The 20,654-nt window shown below is 38.2% G+C and overlaps 1 protein-coding gene across 6 annotated transcripts in view; it reads left to right on the forward strand.

Annotated features, from left to right (window-relative positions):
* Positions 1 to 6,028, forward strand: part of C2CD5 (C2 calcium dependent domain containing 5) — a 101,916-nt gene extending 95,888 nt beyond the window's left edge. For all 6 annotated transcript variants that reach the window (XM_039238575.1, XM_039238570.1, XM_039238571.1 and 3 more), the window contains 3 exons: positions 686 to 876; positions 3,942 to 4,088; positions 4,861 to 6,028. In XM_039238575.1, coding sequence (XP_039094506.1) covers positions 686 to 876; positions 3,942 to 4,088; positions 4,861 to 4,992 — 470 coding nt within the window. In that variant the 3' untranslated portion in view covers positions 4,993 to 6,028. The remainder of the gene's footprint in view (positions 1 to 685; positions 877 to 3,941; positions 4,089 to 4,860) is intronic.
* Positions 6,029 to 20,654: the final 14,626 nt, after the last annotated feature.

Consider the following 20,654-nt stretch of genomic DNA (forward strand, 5'->3'; position numbering starts at 1 on the left):
GGCAAGTTACTTAATTTCTCTGAGCCTCAATTTGCTCATGTGTAAAATGGGGATGATAATATCTATGTTGCTGGGTTGTAAGGATTAGATAATATATATTCATGTGTGGCTTATAGTAGTTACTTGATAAGTGCTAGCTATTATTATTTATGTTATTTTATAAAAAACTTTTAGACAGCCAAGGTCATTTGTTTTTAAAATTATGAGTTTGACCAAAAAGGTTTGGAGAAGAAACCCATTACAACTTGTTAACATAAGGTTTATCTACAAGTTGACAATGATGAAGTTGTCTGAAAAAGATGGAAAAACTGCACTGGGAAATATAACAACTTTCACACTCTCTTTGTAATAATTTGTTCCTACAGCAGATAAGTTTTAATGCTCTCCTGCTTTTTCTTTTTCTTCACTTTATAACGATCATTATGTGTTGTAGCCACACTGCATCAGTATTTTCTTTTGCAGGAATGCCATTTTTCTTCCAAAAGAATTCCATTTCAGCATTTCCTCTCACGTTTTTCTTTCTCTCTCTTTAATTGCATGCAGTGCATGATAATGTCTTTACTCTCATGACATGGCTTACCCTCACAGACAGCTGAATGTTGTCACCGCTTATTTGGAAACCTTAGGGAAGAATTGAGTTACCATCATCTGATCTTGATGTTTGCTTTTTGTTCTCCAAATTTAGCTGTCACCGTTGAAAAAGCAAGTCCAATGGGTGAAGGAAATTTCCGGAACCGTTCTGCTCCACCTTGTGCAAATTCTACAGTTGGGGTTGTTAAGATGACACCTCTTTCTTTCATTCCTGGAGCAAAAATAACCAAATATCTTGGGATAATTAACATGTTTTTTATCCGGGAAACAACTTCTCTTCGTGAGGTAGATAATTTGATAATGTTTTTGTGCATTTTCTGATTGAAGACATTAGTATCAAGACCAAACATATTTCACATTGTTATTTTTTGCCAAAGTACAGACAGACACATGCACACACACATACACACACCTTTTCTTTCTTTTTTTTTTTTAATAATTTGTCTGGATTGATTATAGATTAGATTTACCAAATTTCATATAGCATCGAGTATTATTACAAGAGTTGTGTTGGGTTTAATTTCATTTATTATTAGAGGTTCCAGAGCCTTATCATAAGTAAAACAAGTAAATTGATCCATGTTGGATTAGAGCCTTAAAAGCCTGAAAGAACAGTTTAGTTTTCTCAAGTAGTCATTTGCCTGAGATTATTTAAATAGCAGTTTTTATGGGTTTACATTTAGAAACTGTAGGGGACTATATTATAGCTAGAGGTCTGTGGATAGTTTATGTCTACTTTTTTCTCCCTCTGAAAAAAAATGTGTCTGCCTATTTTTTATTCCCCTCCAGAAGGATATGAGAATGCCATTTATTCAAATTCTTACCTCACAGTGGGTAACAGTAATTATAATGTTTTGAGTGGTCACATATGAGAATCAGAATCAGCCTATTATATCTTTCATTACATAGGAATTTAAACTCAGGAAAAAAATTGTATTTACATTGTGTCTTATGAAACAAAGCTGGAGCAAACAAAAAATATTGTGAATAGAGAGATTTTTAAATTATTGAGGTATGAAACTCAAACTCTTCACTTTTTTTTAAGTCTATACATTATAAAGATGCCTCAACTGTGTTTTTTTCCCATTGTATCATCATCAGTGTTTCTATACTTCCTTAGAAATAATAGTCCTTATATGATTTTTTTTTAATAGAGAGAGAGAGAGAGAGAGAGAGAGCCTGAGCCAGGAGAAGGGCAGAAAGAGAGGGAGACAGAGAATCTTAAACAGGCTCAATGCTCAGCATGAAGCCCAGCATGGGGCTTGATCCCACAACCCTGGTATTATGACCTGAGCTGGACCCTCAACTAACTGAGCCACCCAGGCACCCTGCCCTCATGCTGATTTTTTGTTTTGTTTTGTTTTTTTCATGGGGAGGCTGCTATTTAAAACAATTTTTTTAATGTTTATGTATTTTTTAGAGAGCAGGGGAGGGGCAGAGAGAGAGGGAGACATAGAATCTGAAGCAGGCGCCAGGTTCTGAGTTATCAGTGCAGAACCTGATGCGGGGCTCGAACCTACAGACTTTCAGATCAATAACCTGAGCCGAATTGGATGCTTAACTGACTGAGCCACCCAGGTGACCCTATCATGGTGCTTTTAATATCATGCTCACCATTCTGCACCTGGCACTATGCCTGGCAGAGAGTAGACATAGATATTTTTGTGTAAATGAGTGAATGACTTCTGACAGATTGATTAGATAGATGTTTTCTTTATGGTAAGTTAGTTTTTTTAACCATATTCTAATTGTGTTGAGATGGAAAAGATACTATCTTAATATATTCTCAAAAACCTTTTAATATAGAATTAAAATAGGTAACACTGTTAAGTCATCTAAATTTGACAAAGAAAGTTGGGTGTGAGAATCTGATATAGATAGGTAGATTAACTTTCCAGTTGTTCTTAATAACATGTGGATATTGCATTATGTTAATCCATAAAATTTTGTTTCCTAAGTGCCTTCTCTATTGCTTGAGAGCCAGGCCCCAAAATGTTGCATTACAGTGTATTTCTCTTCAACAGAGATTTGTAATATTAACTGTATGGCATAGTATTCCAAATTTATTTGTTACTTGATAAGTTATTTGCTTACAATTATATGATCTTTTAAGAATTACCCTCTATTTAGTCTCTGTTACTCTGTCATTAGAATTTCTAGATTTAAAAGGCAGGAAGAAAACAGATACAAGTGAAAGAAAAAAATGTCCTGAGGTATGATGAATTGGAAGTAGACTGAAATACCTCAGTTCCTCAATTACAGAGAGAGTACCTTTACAAAACTATGGCTTTTTAAGAAAGGTGTTGTCTGGTCAGATGTTTTTTCTAACTGTGCATTGAATTTTGCCCATAACTTCCAGTTTAAAGTTGGAAATTTCTTCCTAGACTGTAAATAACCTCCAGTAGAATTCATGGAAAGTTGAGGTTGAAAAGCATTTTAAGCTCTCAGCTAGATTTTTGTTTCTGTTTTGTTTTTGAACACTGAAAACATTCCCCAAACTACTGGATTTCATTCCCTGACAAATAATGTATGGACTACTCAGTATGTACACCTGTTGAACTAGGTATTAGCATATAGTTGTGAGCACAACAGATGGAAGTCTCTGACCTGTTGGAATTTACAGTCTGGTGGACCTGGAGCATAGTGAACATTAAACAAATAGTCATGTAACTTATGTATAATTATTAGTGGTATTAAATAAAGAAATACAACAGGGGTTATCAGAGGAAATAACAGGGGAACATAATTTAGATCTGATAGAGAAAGATTCTCTGAGGAAGTTAAACATATAAACAAGGACCCGAGGAATTGAGTAAGAGTTATTCTGATGGAAAATTGGGGAGGAGCCTTCAGGAACAGCATGTACAGTGACCCTGAGGCAGGAAAAGTGCTGGACACTTTTGAAAAACTGATAAGTCAAATGTGCCTGGAACATGGTTGAGGATGGGGGATATGGATAGCAGACAACTTTTATTATTAATTTTGCCATCAATTTATGTGAATGATAGGAATGATTTGATGGAGATGTTGAAGATGGAGAAACAATTTGAATTCTTGCTCTGGTTTTTTTTTTAATTAGCTATGTGGTCATAGCTAGTCATGGGCATATTACACATTCTCTGAGCTTCGATTTCATCATCTGTAAAGTATGGATATGAACCCCTGTCACCGACATGTGTTCAGTAAAGGTTTGTGTGTTCATTCATGCAACAGATCCTTGTTATGAGGGAAATGGAAATTATCATCTATTATATTAAGATCATTTAAGAGGTTTTACTATATATTATTTGGTATTTTATATACATTAATGTACACATATATAGTTTGAGTTTTTGCATATTGTCATTTAGGAAGGAGGAGTCAGTGGTTTTCTCCATGCTTTCATTGCTGAAGTGTTTGCAATGGTGAGAGCTCATGTCGCTGCATTAGGAGGGAATGCTGTGGTCTCCTACATAATGAAGCAGTGTGTCTTCATGGAGAATCCAAATAAAAACCAGGTGAGATGTAGGTTAAAGCGTCCAACGAGGGAATCTGAAGATTTCCCCCATGGCTTTCCAATCTCCCACCCTCTTCCCCAGCCTCCACCAAAGAGAATTGCTCTTCAGAGCTTTTTGATTATAAATGTTTAAAACATTTTTAATAAATACATTAATAATGTTTTAATAAATATATTAATAACCATGGTCGTACATAGATCAGGTTCTGTTTTCACATCCCAGATATTCTTAAGTATTGCTGGAAGTTTTGTTCCTAAGTTACTGTGAAAGATAGCGCTGGCTTGGACTGTGATCTGTCCAGTTCTAACTGGTAAAGAGTGCATCCCTATGTGGCCACACTATTTATTTCTGTAGTAACAGCAGAGTTTGTTTGTTTTTAGAGTGGGCTCTATGCGCAGTGTGGGCTTGACCCATTGACCCCTAGATCAAGAGTCACATGCTCTATCTACCAAATGAGCTAGCCAGGTGCTCCTGTTTATCTGTCTCTAATAAATAATTCTGTTAGTGGGAGCAAAAGACTGTTACTTAGGATTAATTTTAGAGCAAATTTATCAGTATTGTTCCTTTAAGAAACCCATTAATGGCTTTTCGTTCAGTTTTCTTGGGAGTTGCCTTCTTTTCATTTGCTCATTTTTCTATTGGGTTTTCTGTCTTTTCTCTAGTCACTTAGAAGCCCGTGCTTTTTCTGCTATGCAACACTGCCCCTAATATAACAGAAAATTTTAAGCATATTATTGGGTTGGTGATCAAACATGTCCTGTTGTTTGTATAGGCACAGTGTCTAATAAATGTAAGTGGTGATGCAGTGGTTTTTGTTCGTGAATCTGAGTTAGAAGTGGTATCAGCCCAGCAGCCTACTGCCAACTGCCAGCCATCGTGTACTGGAGGAGAAGTTACCACCTGAAGTAAGTTAGAAGGAGCTCGACTAAATGAAATTCATCTGTCTCCACTGTTTTGTCTTTAATTATCTTACTGGACTTTTAGAAGTGAACTTAATTTGAAATGATTAAGAAAGAATTGGTACATTATGAGTAGATTTGATTTGTCTGTAATCTCTTGGAGGCATGAGAATTTTCGAACCTTGATATTTTGTTTGCCAAGCCAGTCCCCATGAAATCTTGACCTTTCACCAAGTCCAGATAGATTACTCAGAGATGGAAGCTGTCTGTAATTTTTTTGACTTTAATAAATCATACCTTGAAACACAAAATGGTAAGATTATCAAGAAATTATAATAACTACCCTGGTGTAATGGAGAGAAACTAAGCAAAAAATTTACCAATTGTTAATAAATAATCTGATTTGAGGGATGTTTGGGAAAATGGAGAAAAGTTTTGAGAAAACTGTGTTTCTTAATGTGTTTTATTTTGGTAACTGAATTCAGAATTTGGTAACAACTGAAAGGGAAGAGTGCTTCAGCCAATTTTTAAAAAGTGAAAATTACTGTAACTTGGAAACATATTGTGTCGCAGCTACTGTAAAAGAAAAAGTAATTTAATAGAGCCAGTGTCCTTCCATTGAAAGTTTTAGTGATGTTTGTAAGGAGGGAGGAAAAAACTAACTACATAACTTTGTAACTGGCCAAATTTTGTTAGTGTTTAAGTTGTCTAGAAGAGGTGTGGCTTCAACTGGGAAGAAAAAGGTCCGTGAATTTTGTTGAAATAGTTAAAATATAATTGACCCACTAGGAGCATAAAATTATTTCTAATAGAATCATACTGCACTCCTACCAAATAAACAGAATTATATCTGAGGGCTTTTTGATGGTAAGTTAGATTGTATTTGGCATAGAATTTGGAGATGTAACTTGAATGTAAATATGCTGCAGAGTGTTGAATGTATACCTAGAAACACCTTCTCTGTCAATGCCAAATGCCTAGTACAAATGAACCTTACAAAGTACATTCCTCCTTTGCACAATAAAATTTCTGTATAAAACTCATGATTTTGCTCTTTCAAGAAAATAGACTACCCTAAAGATTAGGAATCAATTCCCTGTTATCACAGGTGTCAATATTTTTCTGTATTTTGTTTATAATTTTATTTTTTAAATAAAAAGTTTATAAACTGGAGTATTCCTGTGTCTCTTGCTTGCCTCCCTTGGGTAGTACTGCCAGTAGTCTGTAGTACTGGAACTGTGGCACTTTCATGGTGTTTGGTCGGTAGGTATTCACATTCAGCAGCTGTTTGTTGAATGCCTGTTAGATCCCAGGGCAGAGTTTTAGCCAGTCAACAGAACACACCTAAGTTCTTATGATCATGGAACTTATTTTTCGTGGCTACACAAGTGAACCATTTGTAAAATGTGGCATATGGTACCATAGCAATTGCTGGTGTTTACTGAATTCTTACGACGTGTCAGGCAGTGTGACAAATAGATTAACCCTCGTAATCTTTACAGAAACCCTATGAGGGAGAGGTAGATACTGTAGTGAAGCCCCATTTTATAGTTGAGGAAGCTGAGAGTTTGGTTTGCCCAAAGACACAATAAATAGTAGAGCCAAGATTCAAGCACGGGCAGTCTGGCTCTGAAACCTGCAACTATTAAGTGAGAAAAATGTGGGTAGCTTGAGGTGGAGGCAGCTTCCCAAAGGAAATGGTATTTAAACTCCGTCTGGAAAAATATGCAGTTCACTGTAATGGACTATTTGTTCATAGTTTTATGCATCCACCCATTCATCCAATAGCGATTATGTGATTGCTTAATATGTTTTAGAGTCCTTTCTAGGCAGAGGAATAATAATATCAATAATTGAGTATCTATCTTGTGCCATATCCTATGCAGAGAGATGCATTATTACCAGTTCTTAAACATACAACTGACTGGGTGGCATTATCTCCATTTTGGTAACAATAACTGTATGCTCAACAAAGGCCTGGGCTGATTTCTAGAAAACCTGGAGTTTCCTTAACTATTCAAGCCTGCTCTCTCCTCACATGAGCCATCTGCTCATGTGCTCCACCTTTGAAGCAGAACCAGCCCATGCTGGCTCCTTCCAGAAAAGCCAATGTTACCCTATATTGCAAAAGTCGCTGCTCTTTAATTTGTGCGGATTCCCTCCAAAACGGTCATTTTGAACAGATGTGCTGGGACTTACTCTTTTGGAAATACCAAGGCCAGTTAACCGTATTTATAGCATGCCTCATATGTATCTCTTTCGTTCTTATGTGCTGCTCCAGAGGTAAACTACACACCCGAAACAATGTTCAATTCGCTACATGCACTGACCATTTCCTGCATCTCCTACTCGTCCATCATCCATTACTGTCTGGCTTCCATTTCTTGTTCTGCGCTTGATACAAGCATTGGATTGCTGACAAGCTTTTTCACATATGTACATACGGTTTTTCATTAGCGTATAAATGGGATCATAAACAATTTTTATTTTTTAATGTTTATTTTTGAGAGAGACAGAGTGCAAGCGGGGAAGGGGCAGAGAGAGAGGGACACACAGAATCTGAAGCAGGCTCCAGGCTCTGAGCTGTCAGCACGGAGCCTGACACGGGGCTCGTACCCACAAGCTGTGAGATCGTGACCTGAGCTGAAGTTGGAAGCTTAGCTGACTGAGCCACCCAGGTGCCCCAGAAACATTTTTAAGATTAGATTTTTAAATCTTAAAAAACCCAGGGGTCTCTGGCTGGTTCAGTTGGTGGAACATGTGAGTCTTGACCTCAAGGTTGTGGGTTCGGCCCCCTTGTCGGGTGTGGTTACTTAAAAATAAAAAAATCTTTGAAAAAAAAAAACCCACAATATATCTATGGTAGGCAGAATAATCTCACTTCCTCCAAGATATCCACAGCCTAATTTTCAGAACCTGTGAATATAGTACCTTACAGGACAAAAGGGACTTTGCAAATGTGATCAAAGTTAAAGACCTTGAGATAGGGAAATTATGTTTATCTGAAAGGGTCCTAGAGTCTAACCACATGAATCCTCAAAAGTGGAAGAGGGTAGAAGACTAGGGTAGAGAGATTCTAGGAGAGTTGGATTCAATCTGCCATTGCTCACTTCAAAGAAGGAAGGGGGCTACAAGCTGAGATATGTGGGTGGCCTCTGGACTCCAGGAATGACCCTCAGCTGACAGCCAGCAAGAAAATAGGGTTCTCCATCTTATAACCACAAGGAACTGAATTTGGCCAAAAATTCAAATGGGTAAGGAAATGGATTCTCCTCTAGAGCCTCCAGAAAGTAACAATGCTTGATTTTAGCCTTGTGAGACCCATATCAGATTTCTGACCTATAGAACTGTAAGATAATAAACTTGTTTAAGCACTAAGTTGGCCATAGTTATGGAAGCAATAGAAGACTAACACAAATTCTTAAAAATTTAAATTATGGCTATATATAAAGTATAAGGCTACAATATAGTGCTATTTATGGTAATAGGAAATGCTTCACAAACTCAGGGTATAAGTACCGTCATATCTCTTTCTTCTAATTATTTTGAATACCCACCCAACTAATTAGGATGAATTCAGAACCGCCCACCTTTGAGGTCGTCTCCACTTCTGGAATTGTCCAAGAACTCTAGTGGCTCAGTGCAGCCCCCAGACCTTTAAGTTCAGCTTCCCCACCCACACTGGCCTAGGGTACAGGAACCACTTTGGTACACTGTTGCATTTGCCTCTCACTGCCACATGATGTCGCTGTTGGAATGGGTTCCCCGCAGTAGAACCAAAGATGCTGATCTGCAATGATGACGCCAAAGTGACTAAGACTCCAGCAAAGGTTTGCATGATTCCTTAGCAGATAGTCCTGTTTCCTCCATGCCTTCTCCATCTACGGAAGCCTGCCAAGTTTCAGTTCCTAGTGCTCAACCCAACTGTCGATGGAGTTGTGAAGCATTTCCTATAAATTCTACATGAGGTTTTTTTGTATTTTTAATTTTTTAAAAATGTTTTTCTTTTAAATTTATTTTTGGGAGAGAGAGAGAGACAGCATGAGCAGAGGAAGGACAGAGAGAGACAGAGACACAGAATCTGAAGCAGGCTCTGGGCTCTGAGCTGTCAGCTTGAACCCACAAACCGTAGGGCTTGAACCCACCAACTGTGAGACGACTTGAGCTAAATCTGGCTGCTTAACTGGCTGAGCCACCCAGGCGTCCCATGAGGCTTTTTTTTTTTTTTAAATAAGATATGTATTTTGCAGACATTTTATTTCAGTTTGTGGTTTATTTTGCATTCTTCAAACACTGTCTTTTGGGGAACAGAAATTTTTAACTTTGATGAAGTCTACATTTTTTTTCTTTTGTGTTTTGTGCTTTCTGTGTTCTAAGAAATTTTGCCTAACCCCAAATTGCAAAGCCTTTCCAGAAATTTCAGCTTTTGGCTTTACCTTTAGATACATGATCATTTCAAGTTACATTTTGTATATGGTGTGAGGCATGGGTCAAGATTTATTTTCTTTTTCCTTTTTTGCATATGGATATTCAATTGCTCAAGCACAATTTGTTAAAAAGACTAACTTCTCTACATTTGATTGACTTGGCATCTTTGTTGAAAATTGATTAATTGGTTGACCACGTATAGATGCAGGTTCTATTTCTGGACTGCCATGTGTTCTATATATCTATCCTTTTTCTAATATTAAACTGTCTTGATTCTTCTAATTTTATAGTAGGTCTAGAAATTGAAAAATGTGAGTCTTAAAACTTTGTTCCCATTCTTAAATAATTTTTTTAAAATTTTGTTTATTTTGAGAGAGAGCACACTGCAGAGGGGCAGAGAGGGAGAGAGAGAAACACAGAGAGAGAGGAAGAGAGAGAGAGACAGACAGAGAATCCCGAGCAGGCTCCATGCTGTCAGTGCAGCGCCTAATGGGGGGCTCCATCCCACAAACCATGAAATCATGACCTGAGCCAAGATCAAGATTTGGACACTTCTTACAAAAAAATTTTTTTAATGTTTATTTTTGAAACAGAGTGTGAGCAAAAACACAAGGCGTTCCCAAGACCACAAAGGAGCAGATGCCGAAAACAGGGTGGAGAACAAGATAAAATATTCCATAGATAACATGCTCTAAGGAATTCATGAGCACAGGCAGGACCCAACCACCAAAAACATATTAACTAGATACTGGTCAGCTGTTTTCATCATGTCCAGAAAGCAGTGTAATGCATTCCCTATAATCTCCTTACCCAGAACATAGCTATTTGATTTCCCACACTGTACTTTATGTTTTTTGGTTCTAAGTGGTACTATTTTAATTTTTTAATTTTTTTTTAAATTTTTATTCATTTATTGATAGAGAGAAAGCCAGGAAAGGGCAGAGAGGGAGAGAGAACTCCCAAGCTGTCTCTCCACTGTCAGCACAGAGCCCCATATGGAACTCAAACCCACAAACTGTGAGATTATGTCCTGAGCGGAAACCCAGAGTGGTGTGCTTAATCAACTGAGTCACCCAGGTGCTGCAATTATTCTTTTCTTTTCTGCTGTAAAGAGCTTAATTGTTTGCATTTGGTCCACAGTTTGGGCAAGGGTTCTGGAATGGTTAAAATGCCAGAGGCTGAGGGGAGAGAGAGTCTGAGGAACAAGGCCTAGCACCAGAGGGTTACCAGAGGGGCCCTCCAAGGCTGCAGAGCTCTGGAGGCTTTCCAAGAGGAAGAGATACCTTCCCAGCCCAGCCTGGGGGTGCCCAGCCTGCAGAGGTGAGTCAGGCAGTGGCCATCTTGTTGATGAGTTTCACCTCCTTATGCAGGAAATGGTTCTGCAGAAAGTCACAGAGATGGGAGTCTCTACGGATAGAAGCTGGGGCATGCAGATCTAAAAAGCACTGGTTCAGGTTTTTCTCCAGAACCCTGGCTACTTCCATGGCTTCCGTGGGTTCATACTACTCGTCTGGGGACAGCTTCTGCACGTCCTGGGAGAGAGGCTTCCTTGTTTCCGAGCTGGTTTTGCATCTTCTTAGGGATGTTCTGTGCCCTCCCAGTTCTCAGCCAACGGGCACCCAACCTCTAGAGCCACATGGTAGCAGCTGTAGATGGCCTGCAGGTACATGTGGACCAGGTGGTTGACAGTGGCCCCCACCAGTGAGATATCTGAAGAATCTGGGAGCTCATGCTTGATGGGTAATAAGGAGCTAAGCTCAGATCAGGGTGTTGGCTGATCCCAGAGGCAGAGGGTGGCAGAGAAGATGTCTCTGGAAGATTGAGGGGGGGGGTGGCAGGAAGCTACTAAAAGGGGTGTCCCTGGGTTTGTTTCATCTAAATATTGTTGAAGCAAGAGACAGATTTGTGGGACCAGGATACACTGCCTTAATTTTAATTTTCAGTGGTTATTTTTAGTGTATGCCCATAGAATTAATTTTTTATATTGATTTGATTGTGCATTGATTCTACTAGCTTTTTTGTTATTATTATATGGGGTTTTTATGTAGACAATCATTATCATGATTGTTCATTGGGTCTCTGAATGACTTTTACTTACTTTTCTGGTTCCATACTTAATTGGCCTTATTAATAATTACCTTATTAAAATATTAAGCATAATGTAGACTGGTTTAAATATTAAGTATAACGTAGAATGATGAGTGATGTGGAAATGTTCCGGTTCAGAGCCACCAACCAAGAAAGAATTCTTGAGACCGCTTAGGTGCAAACAATGCTGATTTTATAATAGCACAGGAACAGGTTCGGGAGGTACCTGAAGATTGTGAAGAGCAATTGATTATATCCTTGGGAGTTGCGGGAAGTAAAGCTAAGGGAAAGTTTTGAAAAGGACCTTCTTAGGTTAAGGAAGACCCACAGGATCCTGGAGGCCTACCTATTGTCGGACTAAGGTTGTTTTTCCCTCTAGCAAAGCATTGGCATTAAAACAGTTGGGAGTTCTTGGAGGAAAGTCTTATTCTTTTTTTTTTTTTAATACTTTTTATTTATTTCTAGGAGAGAGAGAGAGAGACAGCGTGAGCAGGGGAGGGTCAGAGAGAGAGGGAGACACAGACTCCAAAACAGGCTCCAGGCTCTAAGCTGTCAGCACAGAGCCCGACACGGGGCTCGAACCCAGGAACCGCGAGATCATGACCTGAGCGAAAGTCGGACGCTTAACCGACTAAGCCACCCAGGCGCCCCAGTCTTATTCTGCCTGTCTCAAGTATTTGTTTATGGGCTGCAGGTTATAAGGAAACTTAATTTTTTCTGCATTTCTTTCTACCTTTGTTCCCTCACATCAGTAAAAATGGGCATCCTAACCTTTTTCCAGACCTCAGGGGTAGACATTCTGTCTTTTTCAGTATGATGTTACTTGTGGGGTTTTCCAAGACCTTTTTTGAATTTTGTCAGATGCTTATTCTGTGTCTACTGAGATGTTCATATGAATTTTCTTTAGTTTGTTGATATGGTAGATTTCACTTACTGATTTTCAAATGTTACACCAAATGGTCCCTCCTTTTCTATTTTCTAGGAGAGTTTGTCTACAATCGATGCTATTTATTCTATAAATGCATGATAGAATTTGCCACAAAACTGGCAAATTTGAGTGTTCTTTGTTGAAATATATGTAAGTATAAGTTGGTTTTGTTAATAGATATAGAGCTATTCAGCTTATCTTTTTCTTCTTGTGAAGCCTTTGGTAGTGTGTGTCTAAGGAATTTGTCCATTTCTTTTAGATTGTCAAATTTATTGGCAAAAAGTTATTATTTTAAGTTTGTTTGTTTGTTTAGAGGAAGAGTGTGTGTGTGAGCAGAGTACAAGTTGGGGTGAGGAGCCTGAAATTAAGTCCTCCATTAAGAGCAACCTCGGGCTGTACGTAGCGCAGTTCCAGGAAAAGCTTCAGCTGAGGCCACCCTCGGACCTCCCTCGGATCAGCCAATCAAAAGAAATGTGTAACATTCCTGTGGTCTGGGTCAGGGCTGGGAACTGCAGGTAGTTACTCTGTACAAACTAGCCAATCACTCACCACTTGCCTAAACCCCACATGGGCCCTTTGAACTCACCTCATAATTGGTCATTTTCAAAGGATTCTCAAAGGTCATGATTGGGTCCCACCAAAAGTAACGGACACCTCACAGACACTGAATGGTCAAAACTGTTACCATGGCTGCCGTACAATTATGATTGGTGCTTATGTGATGATGCTATGCATACAACGTGTGCACTGTAACACCCCTGTCCCTTACTCCATAAAAACCCTTCTCGCTATTGTTCGGGGCTTCACCCTGCTGCTGCTGTGCTGGTAGATGGGTGAGCCCCTGCTCAAGCTTGTAATAAAGATCCTTATGTACTTGCATCGGTGTCGGCTCCTTGGAGGTCTCAGGGGACTCGCGATTCGGGCACAATAGGGGAGGGGCAGAGAGAGAATCCCAGGTAGGCTCCAGACTCCTTGCTGAGTCTTAAAACTTTGTTCACATTCTTTAATCATTGTTTTAAATGTCTATTTTGAGAGAGAAAAACACAATGGGGAGGGGCAGAGACAGAGGGAGAGAGAGAGAATCCCAAGCAAGCTCCATGCTGCCGGTGCAGAACCTGATGGGGGGCACAGTCTCACGAATCACGAGATCATGACCTGAGCAGAAATCAAGAGTTGGACGCTTAACCAATTGAGTCACCCAGGTACGGGTTCTGTAGTGACATATCCTCTTTCATTCCCCGTACTGGGAACTTGTGGCTTCTCACTTTTTTTTCTTGGTCCATTTAGGTAGAAGTTCATCTCATTGACCTTTTCAAAGAATCGGCTTTCAACTTCATTGATGTTTCTCTGTTGGTTTTTCCTCTCTTTTCAATTTCATTTGATTCTACTCTTTATATTTCCTTCTTTATACTTGCTTTTGGTTTAATTTGCCCTTATTTTTCTATTTTCTTAAGGTGAAAACATCATTGAGGCTTTACTTCTTTTCCAATATAAGCATTTAATCTGATACATCTTCCCTTATACACTACTCTAATAGGATCCCAAAATTTGGGATGCATTGTTTTTCTTTTTATTTACGTTAAATTAAAAATATTTTATAATTCTTCTAGCTTTCTCTTTGACTAATGGTTTATTTAAAAGAATGTTCAATTTCCAAGTATTTTGGATTTTCCAGATATATTATTTGTGATGAGAACAATTAAGATATAATCTTTCGGCAACTTTGAAGTTTATAGTACAGTATTGTTGACTATTATCACTGTGCTGTGCTTAGATCTCCAGGATTTATTTATTTACTATTTGTAAGTTTGTGCCCTTAAGCAACATCTCCGCAATTTCCCCAATGCCCAGCCCCTGGTACTCACCATTCTACTCTGTTATTATGAGTTCAGCTTTTTTATTTTAAAACTTTTATTACTAATTAATTTTATTGATATAATCGGCATGTAACATTATGTAACTTTAAGGTGTTCAACATGGTGATTTACTATATTTACATATTACAATTTGGTTGCCACTGTAGTGTTAGCTAATACCCTATCACCTCACACTCACATAATTTCCTTTTTGTGCTGGGAATAATTAAGATATAGTTTGAGTCATAAGTTTGATGTTTATAATACTATATTGTTTCCTATAATCACTACGGTAGAAGTTCAAATTTTCAAAAGTAAAAAATATTTTTAATTCCAGTATAGTTAATATTATAACGTTATACTAATTTCAGGTGTACAATATAGTGATTCAACCAATCTATACATTATTCAGTGCTCATCAAGATAAGTGTACTCTTAATCCCCTTCACCTATTTCACTCATCTTCCCACCCATCTCCTCATTGATAACCATCTGTTTCTTGTCTATAGTTAAGGTCTGTGTTTTGGTTTGTCTCTCTTTTTTCCCTTTTGTTCATGTTTTGTTTCTTAAAAACACAAGAAACAGGTGTTGGAGAGGATGTGGAGGAAAAGGGACCCTCGTGCACTGTTGGTGGGAATGCAAACGGGTGCAGTCACTGTAGAAAACAATACGGAGGTTCCTCAAAAGATTAAAAATAGAACTACCTATGATCCAATAATCACACTACTGGGTATTTACCCCAAAATACAAAAACACTAATTTGAAAGGATATATGCATTCCTAAGTTTATTTAAGCATTATTTACAATAGCCAAACTACGGAAGCAGCCCAAGTGTCCACTGATAGCTGAATGGATAAAGATGTGGTGTATATATACACAATGGAATATTATTCAGCCATAAAAAGAATGAAATCATATTATTTACAACAACATGGATGGAGCTAGAGAATATAATACTAAGTGAAGTAAGAGAAAGACAAATACTATATGATTTCACTCATACATAGAAATTAAGCATGTTTGATTTTTAAAAATTCCACATGTAAGTAATGTCATACAGTATTTGTCTTTCTCTGCCTGTGATCTAAATGACAAATTCTTTGGAAATTCTTGAAAATTCTCTGTTGCTTTTCTGTTCAATTTGCGTAACTGTTTTGTATGTACTTGGAAAGCAAATTTATTTGTTGCATACAAGATTGTGTATCTCTGTATCATCTATTCATCATCTATCATCAAGTATCTATAAAATCGAGGTTATTAATTAATTATTAACTCTTCTACATCCTTAACCAATATTTTTGTCCCCTTGATTTATCAATTTCTGAAAGAGGTGAGTATGGTATATTAATTACATTGATGACCCTAAATACTGACCTCTGTGAAACTGTGACTTTGCGGCTCCTCCCATCAAGAGGTCTAATCTATTTCTCTGTGTGGTGACTTTGGGGGGGGGGGGTGGTTTCTGCCTTCATTGGCCAACAGAATACAGCAGAAGTATTGATGTACTTACTCTGAGCCTAGATCCCAGGAGTATTGGGTGTCTGCTTTCTCTCTGGAACCTCTAGCATGCCATGGACATAAGCCCTGGCCAGTTTGCTGGAAGATGAGAAACTTCATGGAGCAAAAATAAGTCATCCTAACTGCTCATCTTGCACTTGAATTAATTAGCTGATGAGCAGATTCATGAATAACAATAAATGACAATTATCTTAAGCCAGAGAGTTTGGGGGTAATTTTTATGGAGCAATAACCAACTGGCACCTAGCATTAACGTTTTCCTTGTAATTATGCAGTTGTCAATTTGTCTTTATACATTGATACTTTTACTTTTTACATTTTTGAGGCTATGGATTCAGGTGTGTGTAATTTTATGATTTCTTATCTTTGCAGCCTTTGCAGTTTACATCTTTTACCAATGTAAGTGTATCTCGTATTTGTATGAAATGTAGTCTCACAAATGCATTTCCTAAGCATCACATTTATATTCTGAGCAATATGAACATTGATGTAGTACTTTTTTGGGGGTTACTTTTTGCCTGGTATACTTCCCCCCCGCCCCAACCCATATATATTTAAATGCTCTGTGGATTTTTGTTCTGATTGTGTCTTCTTATGTGTGGTCCACCATTCCTTTGCTTCTTTTTGTTGTCTCTTTCTGTGTTTTCTGTTGAATTATCAAGTTCTCCCACTTTGTTCTTTTGTTATCTGTTTGAAATTTCAGGTTTCAACAAACTAATAAGTAATATCTTGCTCTTCCTTTTGTGTGTTCTGAAGCAACTGACAGACAAGAGAGTGAGGCAGATGGAAGTCAAATGCCACCTTTATTACTAATAAAGGTTTTGGAGAATGTGACTCTAAGTCTGTCGTCTCTGAATTAGGCAGAATTACCTGGTCCCTAGTAGTGCTGAGTAACCACAGAACTCCTTTCTCAGGGATGAACAAAGCTGAGCAGAGCAGAATGTATGTTCTTTCCAGATAAGCAGGTCTCAAGGGAGGAAGGAGATGAGAAGAGGCTGAGCTAAGGGTTCAGTTATGTTGGAGGACGACATTGAGAGGATGTGACCACTGGGTGACTCATGAGCCGGCTCTGGGCAGTTAGAGGCTCCTTACCCTCTCACTGTCCTTGGAAGGTTTATTCTGCCCACTATTCCCACAGTGGGAGCTGTTCTGAGGACAGAGCCTTGTGAGAGTAAGGAGTTGTTGAGACCATCTGGGCAGTATACACGACTGAACCCAGTTAAGTCCTCCGTGTAAACTTCTAAGAGTCAGCTGGGCAGGCACGGAAACCTTCTCATCCTGTGGCAAGCCTCCTATGCAGGTTTCCTTGCTTATGAAGACCGTTACCTGCCAGTCTGGAGTGGGCTGACTCTTTCTTCAGTCTCTCCTTGCCCTCAGTGTACAGGGGCCAGTTTGCAAGCCAACAAGTTGCCTTTCCCAAACTATCACGCAGAGAAGTAATTTTGCCTCTCCCAGACAAGAATGAGAAGGAGTGCCCAGGAATAACCATTTTAATAAAATAACTATTTTAATAAAAATCACCGGTAGAAACACCAGTGGAGGCATAAGTATTCTTATAAAATAATATATTCCACATCTGTCCTCTTAGTTATTATGTCCACATTTTAAATACATCCTTCCTATGGCTGTTGTAACAATTACCACAAATTTGGGGGTTTAAAACAACACACATTTATCCTGGTACAGCTCTAGAGGCCAGAAGTCTGATAGCAGTATCCCGGGTGACAGCAGGGTCGTGCTTCCTCCGGGTGCTCCGGGGCATGGATCTGCTTCCTTTTCTTCTCCGCCTTCGAGTCTTCCATCTTCAAAGGCAGATGCTTAGATCTTGCTTTGGTCATTACATTGACTCTGTCTCTGCTCTCATCACATCGTGTGATTATGAACAGCCCACTTGTTGTTCCATTTAGAGATCCTTAGTTCCATCTGCAACGTCCCTTTGTCACATAAAATAATATTCACAGGTGCTGGAGATTAGGACATGGCTATCTCTGGGGGCTGTTACCCAGCCTAGCACACATATATACTTAACATTTTATTTCTCTAACGAGCCTAAACTTAGAGCCTCCTTTCTGTCCTCCTCCCAAATAAGCCGGTTGTTGTCTATGATTTTTAATTATAACATTTTAATACGTACAAATTATGGTTGTTTGAATATTGTAACTATTTATTCAGATTTCCAATGCGCTTTTCTGACGTCTACTTACTACTTGTTGCATATCGTTCCTTTCCTCTGGGTTCATTTTCCTTCTTGCCTCTCAAGTGTGTTTTTTGGAAATTAGTTGATTCCGATTTTTACCTTTTGATAAAAATCTGTATTTAAAATTGTTTTTATTCTGTCTTCACTTTCTATTTAATCTAGTTGATTATAGAATGCTAGGTTCACGATAGTTTTTTTCCTCAGAACTATACCATGGTTCTTAGCAGAGAACTAGAATCTCTGGATGAGTGAATAAATTTTGCAGATGTTAGGAAGGCAGAATAATGAAAATAATCCTGGATTAGGGGTCAGAAAAACTGGCCTTAAATGCCAGGTCTTCTGCTTATTACAATTAGGCTTTGGCAAATCCATTTAACATAACAATCTCACTTGAAAATTGGAATAATAATCTGCACCCTAATTCACAACATCCCTGTGAATCTCAAAATAAAAAAAAATAACGAATTTGAAAATTATTTGTTAATTATCAAATTGTACAACTTCTTAGTAATTGATTATTATGGCTTAGAACTGTTGAAAACGTTGGTGTATTTTTCAATGCTATACAATAGAATTATTTACTATGTTTCACAGATGTAACTCTCACCTGTGGAATTTAATTAGATCAATTCGTAAAAGGTACACTGCCATGGCAAAAATAGATATTGTATATTTAAAGATTCTCCTCTAGTATATCAATATAGTGCTTTCATTATGATGGTTTTTGAAATAACTTTAGGTACAAATGCTTAATTGGAAAACTTGGTATCCCTAGCAGTCATGTTTTCTTGGCAGGAAATTATTTATATGAGATTATTTCAGTAAATTGATTATATCTGTAGTTTAGAATGAATAATGACCCGGAATCCATAATGGTTAGAAATGTTTTATTCCCCTCCCCCGCCTCCTGGCACTGCTATCAGTCACACCTAGCATTTTATCCTCACAGATAAGATGTTCAAAGAAACTATTAGAGATGAGGTTGAGGGAACAAGATGGATTCTTTTTGGCATAAGGATGAAGTTAACTCTTCCATTCCTACAAAGACACAGCACACACATCTATGTTTTAATAGCAGAGTCATCCAGTTAAATTATTCTTGTCTGCCTTGGTGGTATTTGCTCATCTTATTTAAAGAAACTGGTTTATCTGCAGATGTCATTCCTATCTCTTTGTCACTCCCTGAAATCGAGACATTCAGTAGTGTTTGATGGGCCTCCTCAGAATTTAAATTGATCAGTTTCCTAATCCTCCACTTTGAAATAAAATACTCAGCTGCTATTAGTTCCCAGTATAGATATTAGAAATGCTTATTGGTCTGTAAGGCTTTCTTCCACACTTTGGCACAAACACCTCATTTACCAAAGTGGTTCTAATGGTAGAAATAGAAGCTAAAGCATTGGTTTATAATGGATGGAAGGAGGTGGGCAGCAGCTGGGTTCAGCAGGTTGAGTGCTATTTGTCCCCTTTGGCATTTCCCAGAGAAGCCTTTCAGATTTATTCTCATTATGTTGCAGAGGCATGAACCTTAGGGACTGCCACTTAATGTCCCAACTAGAGAGCAATTTTCTTTGATATTCAGTAGGATGGACACAGGTACAACTTTGCCCCTCAGATTTTAGGTATCAAACCACTAATAACCTGTTTACAGTTGCTTTTCTATTTCTTCAGCTAATCTTGGCATGAGCACAGTGATTGGTACATAAGTGGGGAAAGTAATTACATGTAAAATGAATGAAAGCTTTTAATTTCTTCCTTTTTTAAAAAAAAAATTGAAGTACCATATTTTAGAGGCCAAGATAAATGTTTAAGCCTAAAGATGTTTAAGCTGGGGTGTGGGGGTGGCTCCATGGTTAAATGACTTTTGATTTTGATTCAGGTCATGACCTAAGGGTCGTGGGATTGAGCCCCCCCCCATGGGACTCTACACTGAGTGTGGAGCCTGCTTGGGATTTTCTCTCTGTCTCTGTCTCTGTGTCTCCCTCCTTCCCTCCCTCTCCCTGTATTCCTCTCCCCTGCTTGCATGGGTGTGCGCTCTCGCATTTAAGCTAAAAAAAACCCAATTAATTCTCTTAGTGCTTAGTGCACTAAGTACCTTAGTGCAAGGTATCTTTAACACTAATGTTACCATATTAGTGTCATACTATCTGAGTTTTAATCTATCTAGGAGTTACTTTGTGTGTCTTATTTAGTAACAGTTTATTCTTTGATCTCAGTGTTTCAAAGTCTTTGAAAATTTTACCACTTTTGTAGGCTTGTTTTTGAAATCTCGATGTGATATTTTAAAAAGTTCACTGACCAAGAACATTTTATTTGAGCCTTTTATAAACTCCAGGTTTTAAATACCTGCTGTCTAAACAGCAATCAATCTGGGAAAGAAAAAAAGTCAATAAAGCCAATTATCCCTTTGCCCAAACTCCAAACTGATAATCTTCAATTATGATATTAGTTTTCTCTAATTATTTAAAGCTTTGGCAAAATTATTGATGAGTAAAAAAGTTGACATTAAGCCTGCCTGCCTTCCTTTCTTCTTTCTTTCCCTCTCTTTTCTTTTCTTTTCCTTTCCTTCCCTTATCTTTCCCTTTCTTCCTTTCACTTCCTTCCTTCCTCTCTACCCTCCATCCTTCCTTCCTTTCTCTGCATTTCACAGA

The sequence above is a fragment of the Hyaena hyaena genome, unplaced genomic scaffold (genome assembly GCF_003009895.1).
Source record: "Hyaena hyaena isolate Hyena2069 unplaced genomic scaffold, ASM300989v1 scaffold_143, whole genome shotgun sequence".
NCBI lineage: Eukaryota > Metazoa > Chordata > Mammalia > Carnivora > Hyaenidae > Hyaena > Hyaena hyaena.